The sequence below is a fragment of the Sinocyclocheilus rhinocerous genome, unplaced genomic scaffold (assembly GCF_001515625.1).
Source record: "Sinocyclocheilus rhinocerous isolate Xijiao unplaced genomic scaffold, SAMN03320098_v1.1 scaffold402, whole genome shotgun sequence".
NCBI lineage: Eukaryota > Metazoa > Chordata > Actinopteri > Cypriniformes > Cyprinidae > Sinocyclocheilus > Sinocyclocheilus rhinocerous.
This window is the reverse complement of record NW_015626336.1, coordinates 1,005,184-1,021,600: the sequence shown is the minus strand read 5'-3', so window position 1 is coordinate 1,021,600 and position 16,417 is coordinate 1,005,184. Positions and strand designations below refer to the sequence as shown.

General features: G+C 33.4%; 1 protein-coding gene across 1 annotated transcript in view; it reads left to right on the top strand.

The window, feature by feature from the left end:
- Positions 1-16,417, top strand: part of LOC107711419 (uncharacterized) — a 55,340-nt gene that overhangs the window by 31,994 nt on the left and 6,929 nt on the right. Inside the window, exons 13-16 of the mRNA XM_016516412.1 lie at positions 5,413-5,456; positions 10,543-10,601; positions 14,565-14,635; positions 15,340-15,497. Of these exons, the coding sequence (XP_016371898.1) occupies positions 5,413-5,456; positions 10,543-10,601; positions 14,565-14,635; positions 15,340-15,497 (332 nt within the window). The remainder of the gene's footprint in view (positions 1-5,412; positions 5,457-10,542; positions 10,602-14,564; positions 14,636-15,339; positions 15,498-16,417) is intronic.

The following is a 16,417-nucleotide window of genomic DNA, read 5'->3' as shown; positions in this document are numbered from 1 at the left end:
AAAACTTTTGAAATGTTTTACTTTACATGTAATGAATCTAGAATATATGAAAGTTTCATTTTTTTAAATGTTACAAAAAAAAGAACTTTTTCACGATAATCAAATTTTTTTTAGATGCACCTGTATGTATATGTGTGTATATATGTGTGTAGATATATATATATATATATATATATATATCTACACACACACACAAATATGCATAAATGTTATATTATAATTGTTATAATAAAAATAATCATTTAATATTATATTAATTTATATATAACTTCATTATTCATTCTCTCGCTCTGCACATATATGCATATATAGAGAGAGAGAGAGCAAGAAAGAGAGAGAGTTTTCTTTATTTATAATATGGTTTAAATGATGCTTTATAATATTATATTACTTTGTAAATTATTTATAAGATTAATTTTGTGTTTTTATTTTATTTAAAGGGCTCGGTGTATTTGTTTATTCATAAAATAACTTATAATATTTCTATTGTTTAATAAATAATTTTGTATTACTTCCTGTTATATTTCCAGTGTGGGAATGTTTTTTTTATGTATTTATTTAGACTGTAATCATTACAGTAAATGTAAACACCAGCATCTGAAGGCTAAAGCAAGCAATGTATTGTGCACATGCATTTATTCAGACAAAATTGTTTCACGTGTTTACATTGAGTCACATCTGTAATATGAAAAAAAAAAAAATGAGGTCAAATGCAAAGATTTTCTGTGTGCCCCCCCGCAGGAGGCATTTCTTTAGTGCAGCGGTGAAAGACGGTGGATTTGTGCCTGTCTCTCACACGTGGGTTGCTTGTGGGCTTTTGCACACGCTAGTGAGGAGTGCTTGAAGTGCGTCGTCGTCATGGAGACGGAGGGGCGGGGCCGAGGCTGTGGCACTGATAGGGTGGTCACGGGCTGACGGCGTCCCATTTTACTGAGGAGATAACGATAGACGGGGGGAACAATTATCTCTGTCCTGCTGAGCAAACTCCCTCAACTCAGTCCAGACGAGACGGCCGTGCAGGTGACGTCCATTCAGTCCCTGCACTGCATGACTTGCTGTTCTAGATAGACAGATATATCGTCCAGGCCAATAAATTGCATGGAGGCGGTCAGCAATAATCATGCTTTTTTGTGTTTTCAAATTTGTTGAAAACAGTTTGAGTAAAGATGTGCAAGAAAATGCTCATTTAAGCTGAATTTAAATTTCATTAAAACAATTAAAGCAAAGGGAAACGAACTAGATTCATATAATTTTTCAGTTCAACTTTAGTAATGCTAAAATTTTATTCTTTGATATGAAAGATTTTCGTAATATTTTAGGATATTATAACTATAAAAATGCAGATCACTTTTGCCCAAGATATATTTTCGAATATGTTACAGTATGATGAATAATAAATGAGCCATATTTAAATGCATCTGCAGTTTAAGTGCAAGTGTAGCAGTATAAGAGCCGAAGTCATCATTGTAAATCAAAATTTCTCCTAATATACTTTCTTAATTAAGAAATCTTGAAAGAAATACAAGCTTGTTCTGAAATGACTTTATTTTTGATGTTACCAAGCATATCTCATATAGAGACTTATACATACATGTGTTTATTAAAGACATTTTATTTTATTAATATTATGTATTTTATATGCTATTGCATAAATATTAAATATTTAGTAATAAATGGTAATGTTATGATAAATACAGTGTTACTTTAGTTAAAAAGAAAACTATTTTCTATTTGCATATTTAATGTGCTTAGATAAGGATATGGATATTTATTTATTATTTTTATGACTTAATCCATTATGAATTAACTAAAAATATGTGAAGTAAATTGGGTTAAAATGTTTCATTATTAAACCATACACATTAGCAGTAAATATGCACAGCAAAATAATTATAAATCTAATAAAACCTGTCAAGAAGGTCGTATTGTATTTCACCCCAAATTAAAAGAAAAAAAAACATTGCCATTATTGTAATGTGAAAATAAAATAAAATAAAATAAATACAAATAATAATTATTATTTTTATATGTCATTAAAAAAAAATTTCTTTTGATTATGGTGTGAAATATGATCTGGATTTGGTTTAATGAGCTTCACCCCCATCTCATCTCAATGCTTTTTTTTTAATAGACTGTATTTTTATAGACTATTCGCCAGTCACACTTGTAGTTTTATGATGTTCTTTGTGTTCATCTCTCTCCCATAATAATTCCATAATTTCATGTTCTTCTCTCTCGCTGTCCCACCTCTGAGCACAAGTGCTGAATGTTAATCAGCATTCAAAGCGAAGCAAGCTGTGTGTGTGTGTGTGTGTGTGTGTTTGAGGGCGCTGGATCGCTGTGATTGGCTGAAACCTGAAAGAGAGAGAGAGCGAGCGAGCGAGCTTGCAGCCTCCTCCGAGTCTCTCTGAGATTTAGAGACTTTTCATCTGCAGAGCCTGAAAGACGACGAGAGGAAGTGGACATTTGCTGATCGTCCACGGACACGTATCTGTGACTCAGTTTGGAGGAGACCGCATCCACACGCACTTCCCAAAAAATCCGTCAGACCTATCATGGATCCCAGATGGATTGATGGATAAACGGATGCAAAGGGAGTGATGCACATCTTCTGAAAGTGCTTGGTCCTTCCAAGAAAGAAGAAAGAAAACCAGCTGAAGCTCAGAAGCAACAGGCTCCCATCCGTCTTCATCTCGGATTGTTTTGCATTGCGTGCTGAGTTTGTCTCGTCGTTTGGGCCGGTGCAGGTGTGGGGATTCCTGTGTGCCGCACTGTTTGTGTCTTTTGTGAGGGCGTTGTGTGTGTTTCATGTTTTCTCCCGGTTTCCGTTCGCCTCATTCCATCTGTCGGATCCTGGCTGTTCTTTCACACTTCTGAAAGCTTTACGTGCCATCTGTGGCATCACTGTGTGTGTGTGTGTGTTTGGCCGCTCGCTGGTTGCAATGTTTAGCTTGTAGAAGTTGGTGTTTGTTATCGACTGTTACATGTGTTCAGAGTACGCAAGGGAAATATCATACATTTCAGGATCACTGTCCTTTTTATTTTGCTCTGAATTACTTGATTCTCCAGTTTGAGCGTCTCACAAACGTAATGTGTAATGTATTGTGATATTGTCAAACAGATGGTTACAGACACCCTGTTGCCGTTGCTGAACATTTTTCATATTGCTTTCATGTTTAAGATTAGAAATTAAGATGACGGTCTCAAGCCAAATATAGTGATCGCAAAGAGACCGCAAATCTGTGCTGGACTTACAAACCTGATTCAAAAAATGACCTGTAACATTTATTTTTCTCATCAGTCTATCTAAACACTTGGATTTTCCTTCATTTTTAAGCCAGATTTTCTTGCTTTTTTGTCTTTGGAGTTACCTCATCTGTTAACAGAGGAAGCCATATTGGGTTTTTTCATGTGTTTCTTGAATTGAAGATTCACATTTATGCATTTGGCAGATTCTTAACCCAAAGTGATTCACTAAAATCAGTTCTTGCTTTATCTGGGAATCGAACCCGTGACCTACAGGAAGGCTCTTAAGCTTTTTTTAGTTGAACATTTGCTGCTAAACATTGGAGTGAACTCATTTGAAGAGCCAAACCCCAACTGGAGTTGATTATTTCCCATAGTGCACCACAGCTTCGAACATGATTGGAGTGAACAGTCTGCACTCTGCCGGGCGCTTTCGCTCCCGCTCGCTCTGCTCTGTTCGATACGGGCGAGATTTCCGTATGATGGACCCGTTCCGTTACCCGCGAACGCCCAGATCCCGATCGCTCAAACCTCTGGCGTTTCCGGACCTCCTGGGAAAAGCTCAAGATGGACAGAACCACCCGCAGGCCCGCAAGAGGAAGAGGGTAACCTTCACTTACCTGTTCATCACTCACCTGGTCATCTGTACTTGTCTGCTGCCCAAAAAGGCCAAAAAATTACATAGATGGACCGTGCAGCCACTTTTGATCAGATACAGTTCTGATTTTGTCTTTTTAAACACCATGCACTCTTAAAAATAAATGCGTTTTATTGCTATTAATGGTTCCATAGAACCTTTCCATTGTTCAAAAGGTTCTTTATAGTGGAAAAAGATTCTACAGAGTTTTTAAATGTAAGAAGAAAAAAAAATTTCTTTTAGGAACTGGTCATTGAAAGTTCTTTTTGGAACCCAAAAAATGGTTCTTCTATGACACTGCTGCAGAATCCCCCTGTTGCAATGCTTATTTTTAAGAGTGAATCAAACTGTAGTGTACTTTTAGGAGTGCAGTAGCTTATAGATTGCCTCAAAGCTAATAGACATGAACTAAAAGAAATCTCTAGCTGAATTGGTTTTGTTTGAAATGAGCATTGGTGGGGAGATGCTGTTTGTTTTGCCCTGAGGGACCGAGAGGGTAAATTTGCTCTCTGTTGCTGCTGAATTTCTAGTACACGCTGAGATTATTAGCTGTTCATGCTGAGGTTTCTTTTTTTCTAGACGTGTGGAGGGAATAATATGCTTATTAAAGTCCTTCTCTCATGCATATTTAGCTTGGCATCTGAATTAGGACTTCTGTTGCTTTTATATACTGTGCGTCTTATGATGACCTCTAAGCCAAATCATACAGCTATGCTTTATAGAATAAAAAAATAAAACATTTATTTAATTTATGAATCATTTTTATCTTTGAGGTTTTGTCGAATATAGGCACAGTCTTTGACTCTGTCGGGGAATCTGTGTAGATAATGAAGTTGCAAACACAGGATTCCACTGTGACGCAGGTGTTTGATGACTGACGTCCGCACAGACTCGTCATTTACACCGATGATGTGTCAATTAAGAGCTAATGATCTGAGGAGACTAACAGCCATCTGTGATCGTTTTGTCTTTTATTTAGCTCTTTTATTAAAAGATAATTCAGTGTTTTTTTATTTGAATTAATGTTTTTATTTTTAATTTATGTTTTGTTTTTATGTTTATTTAAAATGTTGTTATATTTTTTTCATTAATAATTTTTTTTTTATATTTCTATATTATGATTATATATATATTTTTAATGATTTAGCTTTTCTTCATTATGTACTGCCATTTAGAAACAAGTACAAAAACCGAACAAGCTTAAACACTTATCTCTTATGTAAATTTATGGTTGGAAAACGTTTGGATTATTGGTTGTGGAGTTAAATTGATGCTTCACTGATTGTTAGGTGTTGATGTCCAGAATGGCATTTATTTGTGTAGACCGTGTGGCTATAACTGAATCAGATGTTTATTTTGAGGTGTGTCATCTGTCACAGTCTGATTATGATGCTACTTACAGCAGAATATATATATGATGCAACTCATACGCCAGTCTGTGAAACCAAACACAGTCATTTACAGCTCAGGTGTGACTTACTCACTCTCTCTGTGACTTACTCACTCTCTCTCTCTCGCTCTCTCCGCAGGCCCTGTACAACTCTATTAAAAATGAAAAGCTGCAGTGGACAATGTAAGTGTGTTTTCTTCCTGTTTTCACGTTTAATGACTGTAAGGTTTTACAGTAGATGAAATGTGCTACTACCAAACTACCCACATAGAAACACGAGCCAACTCATTTTATCATTCTGATCATCCTTAAAGAGCACATTGCCATGGTAACCATAGTTTCCTCCAGGATGGCTACTACAGTTACTGTCACTATTGGAAAATCTCCAACTATATATTTCTGATAGTTTGAGTGAGTATTTGCTCATGCAAAAGTTGCTAAGATGTTCCGAGTTGTTTTTAGCGTATTGCATTTCAGTTGCAGTCAAAAAAATATTAAATTTAAGGTTTATGTATTTGAATTACATACAACATTTCCACACAGTTTTACCTTGAACAGACTAATACATTTAATGGGATGCATATTTGTCAACATAAATCTGTTAATGTGAAAAGAATTAAGCAATGTTAATTAAATATTAATATTAATCAATATTACTTAAATTAAAATGTATGAGGTGAGAGACTAATTGAATATATCAATGATAGATATATGAACACATTTGGTTTATTTGTACGGTTACAGAATTCTGAACTGTTTTGTTATTATATGACTGACAAATATGCTTCACATTGAGTTTAATTATTGGTTTATGTTAAAATTGTTTAATCCAAAATGTTGGAAATGTTACTGTATATGCATATCAAATATACAACATTTGTGATACTGTTATAATTCTAATTATTATTTTTCATTTTTTTTTCATTTTAATTTTTGTTAAAGTTTTAGTAATTGTGCTGTGTTTTTTTTCTCTAATGTATCTAAAAAGTTTTTTTTATTTTTATTTTTTATTTTAGTTTTACTTATTTTAGTACATCAGGTTAAACTAAATGAAAAATGAGATACACTGCCTTGGAATTAAATGTGAAATAAAATAAGTTTTATATATTTTATTTAACTTAAAGTTCATTTTAAAGTTTATTATTTTTATTTTTTTTTAAGTTACGTGCAATATTTAAATCTTAAATTTAGGCCTAAATATTTGTATTGGGTATATGTGTTTATCCAAGTCTCTATGCTTTTGTAGTGTCTAGATATTCAGTGTCTATCAGACATTTTGCTCATTTTATCATCTAGCAGGACGAAATTGCATGTTCAATCACTTGGAAAGTAATTTCTTTGTTTAATAGCGATGCTTTATAACTGTAATAATAATGAAATGACTGCCATAGTAAATTTTCACAAGGATGAAAGATACGAGTGATGTCATAGGAGGAAATGCCATAAATAGTGAAAGGAAAGCAGGTTTTAGTGTTCGAGGCGTTGGATCCGTGTGTTGTTTTGCTAGAAACAATAGTGTGTGAGTGCTGCCTATTCTCTCTCTATATTCACACACACGCACACCAATTAAAGACCCTGGCTTTCTGAGCGCTGTTGCTATGGTTACGGCTCCATGGATACCGCTGCATAGTTACGGCTCGGCTGCGTTTCATCGATATGTATTCACCCCCTCTCTCTCTCACGGAGCCCTAACCTCGTTCTCATGTTCAACACTCATCCACGCGCCCACACACACCACAGCGCTCTTTAAAGTGTCCGCTCGCATCCTGAGCAAAGGTGAACCCACAGACTCCTACTGCAGCTCCCGAAATAGCCTCATCTGTCCCTCTCTGAGCTCATGAACAAGAGCGCAGCTGAGAAACGCCGGCCCGTCCGTATCGAGCCGCTCAAACATAGAGATGGGTTCTTGCTTTTATGCTACAGTTGCAATATTAGGATGTGAATTCTGCTGATTTTAATGAGCCACCAAGGTAGCGTTGTCTAGCCAGCTGACGTACGTAGAAGAGGTTTTTGTCAAAATTATGGGAATGACTTGCATGCATTTGATAGGAGTTCAAAAAGACAAACAGATCTGTATGTTTTGCATTGGATGGCTTCGTTGTCTACCAAAAAGTGTGTTTGTGATTGTATAGCTGGTATACTTCGTTCTCAATTGGTCAATCATGAGTTTGAGCAGTAAAATATTTTAATTTTTTTCATATAAGTGCAATTTAATTCAACCTAGTGAAAAGTCATTTTGATCACATATGCATGACCATTCAGAAGTTTGGGCTTGGTAAGATTTAATGTTTTTGAAAGAAGTCTCTTCTGCTCACCAAGGCTGCATTTGATTAAAAATACAGTAAAAATGTGAAATATTATTACAATTTAAAAATGCTTTTTTCTGTTTGAATATAATCTAAAATAGAATTTATTTCTGTGATGCAAGGCTGTATTTTCAGCATCATTACTCCAGTCTTCAGTGTCACGTGATCTTCAGAAATCATTCTAATATGCTGATTTGCTGCTCAAGAAACATTTCTGATTATTATTATTATTGAAAACAGTTGTTCTGCTTCATATTATTTGTATTTATTCTTTTTTGTTTTGTGGAAACTGATACGTTTTATTTTTCAAGATTCTTTGATGAATAGAACATTCAAAAGAACAGCATTTATTCGAAGTAGAAATCTTTTGTATTATTTTTGTATTTTTTAATGTTTTACTGTCACTTTTGATCAATTTAATGCATCCTTTATGAACTAAATATTAATTACAAACAAACTTTTGAACAGTAGTGCTCATAATTTCCAGATATTATTGTAATTTGCTTTTATTACACACGATACGTCATACTTTATGTATGTATGCATTTTATAATGATATATTAAGCATTTTATAAACATTAACGTTTTATTCATAAAAGATTTCCAAAAAAATATGAAGCAGCACAACTAAACCAGCATATTAGAATGATTTCTGAAGATCACGTGACACTGAAGACTGGAGTAATGATGCTGAAAATTCAGCTTAGTTTTGCTTTTTGTAACAACATCTTGGTTCAATGAAAAATATTAGAAAAGGCTTCCACATATAAAACATTAAATGCATTTTTATTTTTTATTTTTTTTTTAATGTTGGCAGGGCAAGTAAAAATCTGCCTTACTGGCCTGAATAAACCATGCTGTTCGTCAGCCAGGAGTGTTAATGAACCGCTATTACCCACACAACAATCTCATGCACTGTATTCATCACAATGTCACATAATGATCAATAATCAAGTCATTTTATCACGTCTGAGAGAGAGAGAAAACGAAGCGAGACTGGGACAGAGAGACCGATTCTAGAGGAAAGGAAAGAGCTGTACTGATGGAGGTGCAGGAATTGAGCTGTTTACAGTCAGTGAAGAAACAAACAGGGAAGAAAAGACAGTAGACACATGCAGCATGTTCAGATCCGCTGCTATCTGCTGCTGAGCTCACCTACTGTAAGAATACAAAGAAGCAACGCTGAAAAACAGAGAGATGGACATTTGCATTGTGAGAGGATGAGAGTTACAGTGTGTTAGAGAGCTGGTTGTGTGTGTGTGTGTGTGTGTGTGTGTGTGTCAGCATACATATGATCAGATGATCAGTCTATACATGAGAATCGTTCTGTCCTCAACAGGCGCTGCTGTTTTCCCAGCATGCCGCTCTCTGAATCTATTCATTCTGCCCTTTCCTGATTACATGCTTCACCCTGCTGTCTGTTCCCTTCATCTGCTTCAACTCTGTTTCTGTCTGCTGATCTGATCTGGAGTCAGTCGTGTGATTAGTGTCATTAGTCTCTCTGTGTGGCCATCGGCAAGACCATCAGTCCTGCTGTAATGGCTCTGGCTAAATGTATTCTTAAGGTTGTGTTTTTTTTCTCTCCATCAGTCCTCCGATCATTGCTCTCTCTCTCTCCCTCTCTCTCTCTCCCTCTCCCTCTCTCTCCCTCCCTCTTGTGCCGACAGTTACCAGGCAACAGGCTTGAAGTTTTACGCACATGCTCAGTGTGAGAGTGATTGACCGATGTTTTTCACCCATTTTAGAGCAGCGCACACATAATCAGGCTGCTTTCCAAATAATTTGTTTCTTCTTGTGTCATCTGAATGCTGTTTATGAACGCAGTGTTGTCATGTGATCATTTAATGATAATATCAGAAATTGGATCAAGAAGGCCATTCAGACATCTGAGAGATTCAGAATTGGAATAGATTAAGACATTAAACAGACTTTATATAAGAAAAAAAGATTTGTTTTTACTCACAAAGTAAATGTGAATGGTGTTTGCACGGGCAAAATATCACCACCATAATACTAATATACTATTATAGTTTTGATTAATGTTTTATTTTCTGTTTTTGTTTTAGTTAAAGGTAAAGAAGTTTTGTGATTTTGTAATTTTTATTATTTAAAAACTTTGTTGTTGTTTTTTTTTTTTAAATGTCTATATAGTTTTGAATTATTTTTATTTCAGTTTTAGTGTTATTTTAATACTTTAACTTAAAATGAAAATGAGAAATGTTTTATAGCTGCCACTTCTGAAAACTAGAAAATGTTTGCATCAGTCCTGAAATAGTTAAACTGATGCACAGTTCACTTACTGATGAAGTCTGTTTGCATTTATTTGTTTATAGTTTATTTATTTTTAATTTTTTGTACAAATAATGACTTTGTACCTGAAAGAACTAAAGCAAAATTACTAAAAACATCTAATTCTTTGGAATACAAATAATTACTAATTAAAATTATTTACATTTCTGAAATAATTGAATTGAATTTATTTTTATTTTTTTTACTTTTATTTACACATACTTTTATTTATTTATGGAAAATTAATGATTTAAGACATTGTTCCTGAATAATACAAAAAAAAAAGAATTAAAATCTCTAAACATGGCATGGATATTATGTTAACCGCAATATACAGTACAGCAGACTTTTTGAATACATTTTAATTTTTGTTGACTCTGAAAATCATGAAATGTATCTGACCTAATAAAGGTACAAAAAAAGGTATGTTTGTTATTTAAAGAAAAAAAGGTCATGAAATAGTTCTGCAAATTTAAAACCATATGGTAGAGCTTAATGTCTTCTAGATGAAAATATAAATAAAAAAAAAGCTTGAGGTTATTTTTAGATGTCTATTAATACGAATTGAAGTAAAAAAAAACAAAAAAAAAACAACCTTCATTGGCTCATAGAGTTGAATTTTTAAGGGTTAAACAGTAGCATTATTTCTAACTTTTATTTTGTGTATTTTGTAGCGACATGGTTTTGAGGAAGAAACTGTATTTTTGTGCTAATGCTGGCTGGAAAGCTGCTGGTTTGTGGAGGTGATCTGAAGGTTTTGGGCTCTTTGTGGCGCCGTGTCTCGTGATTTCCAGTTGGCTTCTTTGCAGGGGCTCGGCGAGCGTCTCTCTCCCCTGAGAAACATCACGCGGACGGGACGGCAGTGTGATGTGTGTCCTTTCTCTGAGAAACACACCATTAAAGGGGTCTCTTCAGCGACCTCAGTCAATCGATGTGTGTGTTCAGGAGAAATATTCGGGGGAAGTCGTGGCCTAATGGTTAGAGAGTTGGACTCGTAACCCAAAGGTTGCGGGTTCGAGTCTCGTACCGGCAGGGATTGTAGGTGGGGGGAGTGAATGTACAGCGCTCTCTCCCACCTTCAATACCACGACTGAGGTGCCCTTGAGCAAGGCACCGAACCCCCAACTGCGGGTGTGTGTTCACGGTGTGTGTGTGTTCACTGCTGTGTGTGTGCACTTTGGATGGGTTAAATGCAGAGCACTAATTCCTAGTATGGGTCACCATACTTGGCCACATGTCACGTCACTTCACTTATTACACCTCTGAGTGTACAGAATGTGGCGAGAGATCTCATAAAAGACAGGAACATTCACACATCCACACTCCTGCTTCAAAGCGCCCGTACAAGACACTTTCTGAGTACATTAGTGCCAAGGTGATTATAGTTAACTAAAATTAAAACCATAAAAATGACTTGAAATAAAAGAAACTTTAACTGATATAAAGTAAAATTCAGCTTGTTGCCAAGGCAACATTTCTCGTTTTCATTTAGTTTAACTTAATGTCCTAAAATAACTAAAACTGTGAAAAAAAAACTTACAAAATGATAAAACAGGCAAAAAAAATACTAAAACTTTATCTAAAATTAAAATGAACTATAAAAAGAAGTAATTCACAATATAAAACTATAATAGTATCTCAATAATACTAAAATAACACTGAACACTTTTATTTTTGTTTTTATTATTTTTATCTCTCTAAAGTAGTTTTTAGTGTCATTAATATACGATTATAGTTTTATTAATATTTTGGATTCATTTTATTTGTAGTTTTGTGTTTTTTATCATTTTTATTATTTTTTTTAAATATGCCTATATAGTTTTTAAATAATTTTTCATTTCAACAGACAAAAACCTACAACTTTAAAATTAAAATGAAAACTAATAAAACTAAATGAAAATATTAAAAACGATAACTATATATAATATCTCAATTATACTAAAATAACACTGATTTGTACTCTATTTATTTATTTACATCTAAAGTATTTTAGTATCATTAATATAGCCTACTATTGTAGTTGTGTTAAAATTTGAATTATTTGTAATTTTGTTGTTTTTATCATTTTTATTATTAATTTTTAAGTGTGTGTATAATATATAATTTAATTTTAGTCAATTAAAATGCATAGTTTTTAATAAAAGCTAAAATTTTGATCATTTTTAATTGTTAATTTTCATTTTAGTCAAATAAAATTTAGAACTAAAATTAAAGTTTTGTTTTATTTTAGTTCAATTCATTTTTATTTCAAGCAACAAAAATGTTTTTAGTTTTAGTACCACTGAACTATAATCACCCTGCTTTTAAATGTATTAGAAATGTTAGTCAAGGTTTCTTGCACTAAAAGCATTTTTATTATTCAATTTACACCTGTTTTTGCAACTGTTCTTTTAAGACTTCTAGATATAAATGGCCAGTTTTTATTTGGCTCATTCATCATGCAGCATACTAAATATGCCTTGATATGTAAATGCTTGCTGTCATATATTCAAATCAACATGAAGTGGCATTTGTAGCGCAATTTGCTTCCATCATTTCCAAATGAAAAGGGATATTTAACCAAAAAGTAGGGCGGGACCTGCTTTTTTTTTCCATCTGCAATTGACTTGAATGTGCTCATGGTTGGTGAAAGTGACGTTAAAGTAAGTCTAAATAGTACATCGAACACTTCAGTTTCCAAAAATACAAGGAGAATTCGATTTTTCACAGTATGACGGCTTTAAAACACCCATCCATTTAACCTGCGGTCGTCTCGCAGTGGCATGCCATAATAGTTTGGCCTGTGCGATCGAGTCTTTGATCTGATTTGTGCGGTGGCAGATGTGAGAGAGAAACCAGCTGGAAGAGCACTTTACTTCAACACGCACTCGATCGATAGTGTCTGCCGCACTCGGGGGGTTATGATCGGCGGGAGTGAAGACTGTCGGGAAAAGACTTTTATTCACTCTAGTTGGGACATGCAGCGAGACAGGCCCCAAATATCACAGTGAGCCCGATAGAGACTCTGAATCCTAACTCCTGTAGTCTTTAAACTCGCTGCATTTCTCCACACAGTGACTGCAGCATAAAGAACACTAGATGTGCATTTCCAAACGGCAATAGCAATGCTTTCTAAGCTGTGTAAGATGCAGTTTTTGGTCAAAATATCTAGAAAAGGAAAAGTAAAGCCAATGAATTGTTTCAATATTCTCGTCAAGCTACATGATTTGAGGAGCCATTCATGTCTGTAATGCCAACAGTACAGGATGAATTATGCAATTACGTGTTTAATATTTAGTGTTAGTTATTGGAAGAGACCCGTAACACTAAGTATACTAAAATAAGTCAAACTAAAACAGAAATAAAAATTGTATAAACATATTTAAAAAATGATAAAAACAGACAAAAACCTACAACTTTAAAATTAAAATGAAAACTAATAAAACTAAATGAAAATATTAAAAACGATAACTATATATAATATCTCAATTATACTAAAATAACACTGATTTGTACTCTATTTATTTATTTACATCTAAAGTATTTTAGTATCATTAATATAGCCTACTATTGTAGTTGTGTTAAAATTTGAATTATTTGTAATTTTGTTGTTTTTATCATTTTTATTATTAATTTTTAAGTGTGTGTATAATATATAATTTGTTTATTTCAGTTTTACTTACAAATTTTAGTTTTTAATAAAAGCTATACTTTTATAATTTTTAATAAGGTTTCTTTTAGTTATAGTAAAATAAAATGTCAATTTAAATATTTGAATTTCAAAAATAATATTTAAAATAATAAAAACTTTTATTTTAGATTTATTGTATTTCAGCTTAAAGAACACTAGATATGCAATAGCAGGGCTTTCAAAGCAGCATGAGTTATAGCTTTTGCTCAAATTATCTAGAAAAGGAAAAGAAAACCAAAGTAGCAGCCTAGTCTCTGATTGTCTGGAATTATGGCATATTGTAACGCTGGGTTGTGTTGAGCACGAGAGCTGTTGGCATTTAGCAAGCACTGAGGGCAGGCATCAGGTGAGCAAGCTAGTGAAACGTTGCACGCGCAAAAGAGAAGGTCGGCACACATCCAAAAACTTATTTTAAAAGCAAAATTGATTTTCGTGCGCTCGAAATACTTTCTTCTTTGCGAGACAAACATTTTCTCCACAAAACTCAGTTCGCGCGCGTGCAAAACGCACTTTTGCGCGTTCAAAATATTTGTGTTGAGCACGCGAGCTGTTGGCATTTAGCGAGCACAGAGGGTGGGCATCAGGTGAGCAAGCTAGTGAAACGTTGCACGCGCAAAAGAGAAGGTCGGCACACATCCAAAAACTTATTTTAAAAGCAAAATTGATTTTCGTGCGCTCGAAATACTTTCTTCTTTGCGAGACAAACATTTTCTCCACAAAACTCAGTTCGCGCGCGTGCAAAACGCACTTTTGCGCGTTCAAAATATGATCTTTCGCGCGCAGAATTGCGGCAGAAATGTAATCCCATACAGGGTCACATATGTTATATATGTTTAGTTTAATGTTGTTGAACAATAGCATACAGTGTCACAAAATGCAAATAATATAATTTACAAAGAGGCGCAAAAAATGTCTAGCAATGAAAATTAATTCATTAGTCTAGAGTGATGTATTGATATATTTTATCCATTTCCCTGCATAATAAAAGGCTGTTTGCATTTGTGTCATTTTTCATGTGTAATGCAGCACCTCGTGGAAAAAGAGGATGGAAAACATTTTATGCTGTTCTTAAGGGACGCATCCTTTACCTGCAGAAAGTGAGTCTTTCTTTCTTTCTTTCTTTCTTTCTTTCTTCCTTCCTTCCTACTTTTCATTTTATTTTATTTCATTTCTTATTTATTGATTGCAAAATGTCTCTACGTTTTCAATTACTTCACCATTGATTTATTTGTTTATTGTTGTTCGCTACATTCTCAAGGTGCATTTGATTTTGGTATTTTATGAGGTTTTTCACTGTAAGGCATATTTCACATTCTTTTTCATTTTACATGAAACAATACATGTATTGCATGCTGTATTGATGCGTCTATGCTGACATTACATTGTAGGTTTTTTTTTCATTCTGTGACATATTTAATCATTTAATTATATATTTATTTAATCAGATCCCTCCACATGTGTGTTTATGTGTGTGTGTGATTGATATGAATTTTATTCTTGAATTTTGTTTCTGTTGACTTCAGAACAAAAACAGCGCTTTTGAGTTTTGACAATATTAGTTCAGTCTTCAGTCACCATTACTTCAAACTTTTTTTAAAGATATTTTTGTGCCTTTTAAACAAATAATATATTTTTGCCTGTATTTGAAATATACCCAAATGATGTTGTATTTTTTATATATATAAACAGTTTGATGGTAGTATACTGTATGTAATGAGTAGAATGGCAGTATGATCAATAAATCAGTAATTATGAGAAGGCATGCATGTTTTGAGTAATAACTGGATAATTGTGTTGTCAGGGTGAGTATCAGCCAGATAAACCGTTATTGGATGAGGATTTGAAGAATGCGGTGTCTATTCATCATTCGCTGGCCATCAGAGCCACAGACTACAGCAAACGGCCAAACGTGTTTTACCTCCGGACCGCTGACTGGAGAGTCTACCTCTTTCAGGCTCCGTGAGTTCACACACCGAAAACATGCCACAGTCATCAGAATGTAATATTTCAACTTATTATCGAATGATTTTCCATTTTCATTTGATGCCATGAAGCTTATTTTTCATGGGCTTCTCTCTGACCTCCTCTCGTCTAGAGACATCACAATCAATTCACCATCCAATAAAATCAAGTCTCGTCCTACATTTTATGATGTTCTAGTTGAATATTCTGCTTAATATGGAAATACATTGTGATATACTATTATTGTTGTTATTAATATTTTTAATTTTTATATTTTGTGTTTTCATTTTAATTTAGGTTAAAGTTTTAGTCATTTTGTTTTGCAATATTTTTATTATTTTTATCTTTTTATGTATACATAGATTTTATTTTTTATAATTCAGTTTATTTTAATTTTAGTTCGTTGTAGTCCTTTTGTTCTGTTTTTATAATTTTTAATCTTTTTATGTCAACATAATTTTTATTTTTATTTCAGTTCATTTTAATTTTAGTTAGATTTACTTGTGTTTTTTTTTTTTTTTTTATTAGTTTTAAAAAAAAATTTAATATGTCTATATATTTTTATTTTCTAAGTTTTAGTTTGAGTTATTTTAGTACATCAAGTTCAACTAAATGAAAAGCACAAATGTTGCCTTGGCAACTAGCTGAAATAAAAAAGTTTTTTATAGTGTTTTTAAAGTGTTTTATATTTTAATTTATGTCAGTTAAAGGTTATTTTATTTCAAGGAGCAAAACTGTTTTTATGGTTTTAGTTTTATTTAATTATAATAACCTGATAGCATTGCAAAATTATCTTAGTAGATAAATGAGAATTCATATTGACAAGTCTGTGTCACACAGTTGTGAAAATTGCTTGCTAACCACATGTGCATATGCTTCTATACAAAAACAAAAATTAAGATTTAACTGGAAAAGAT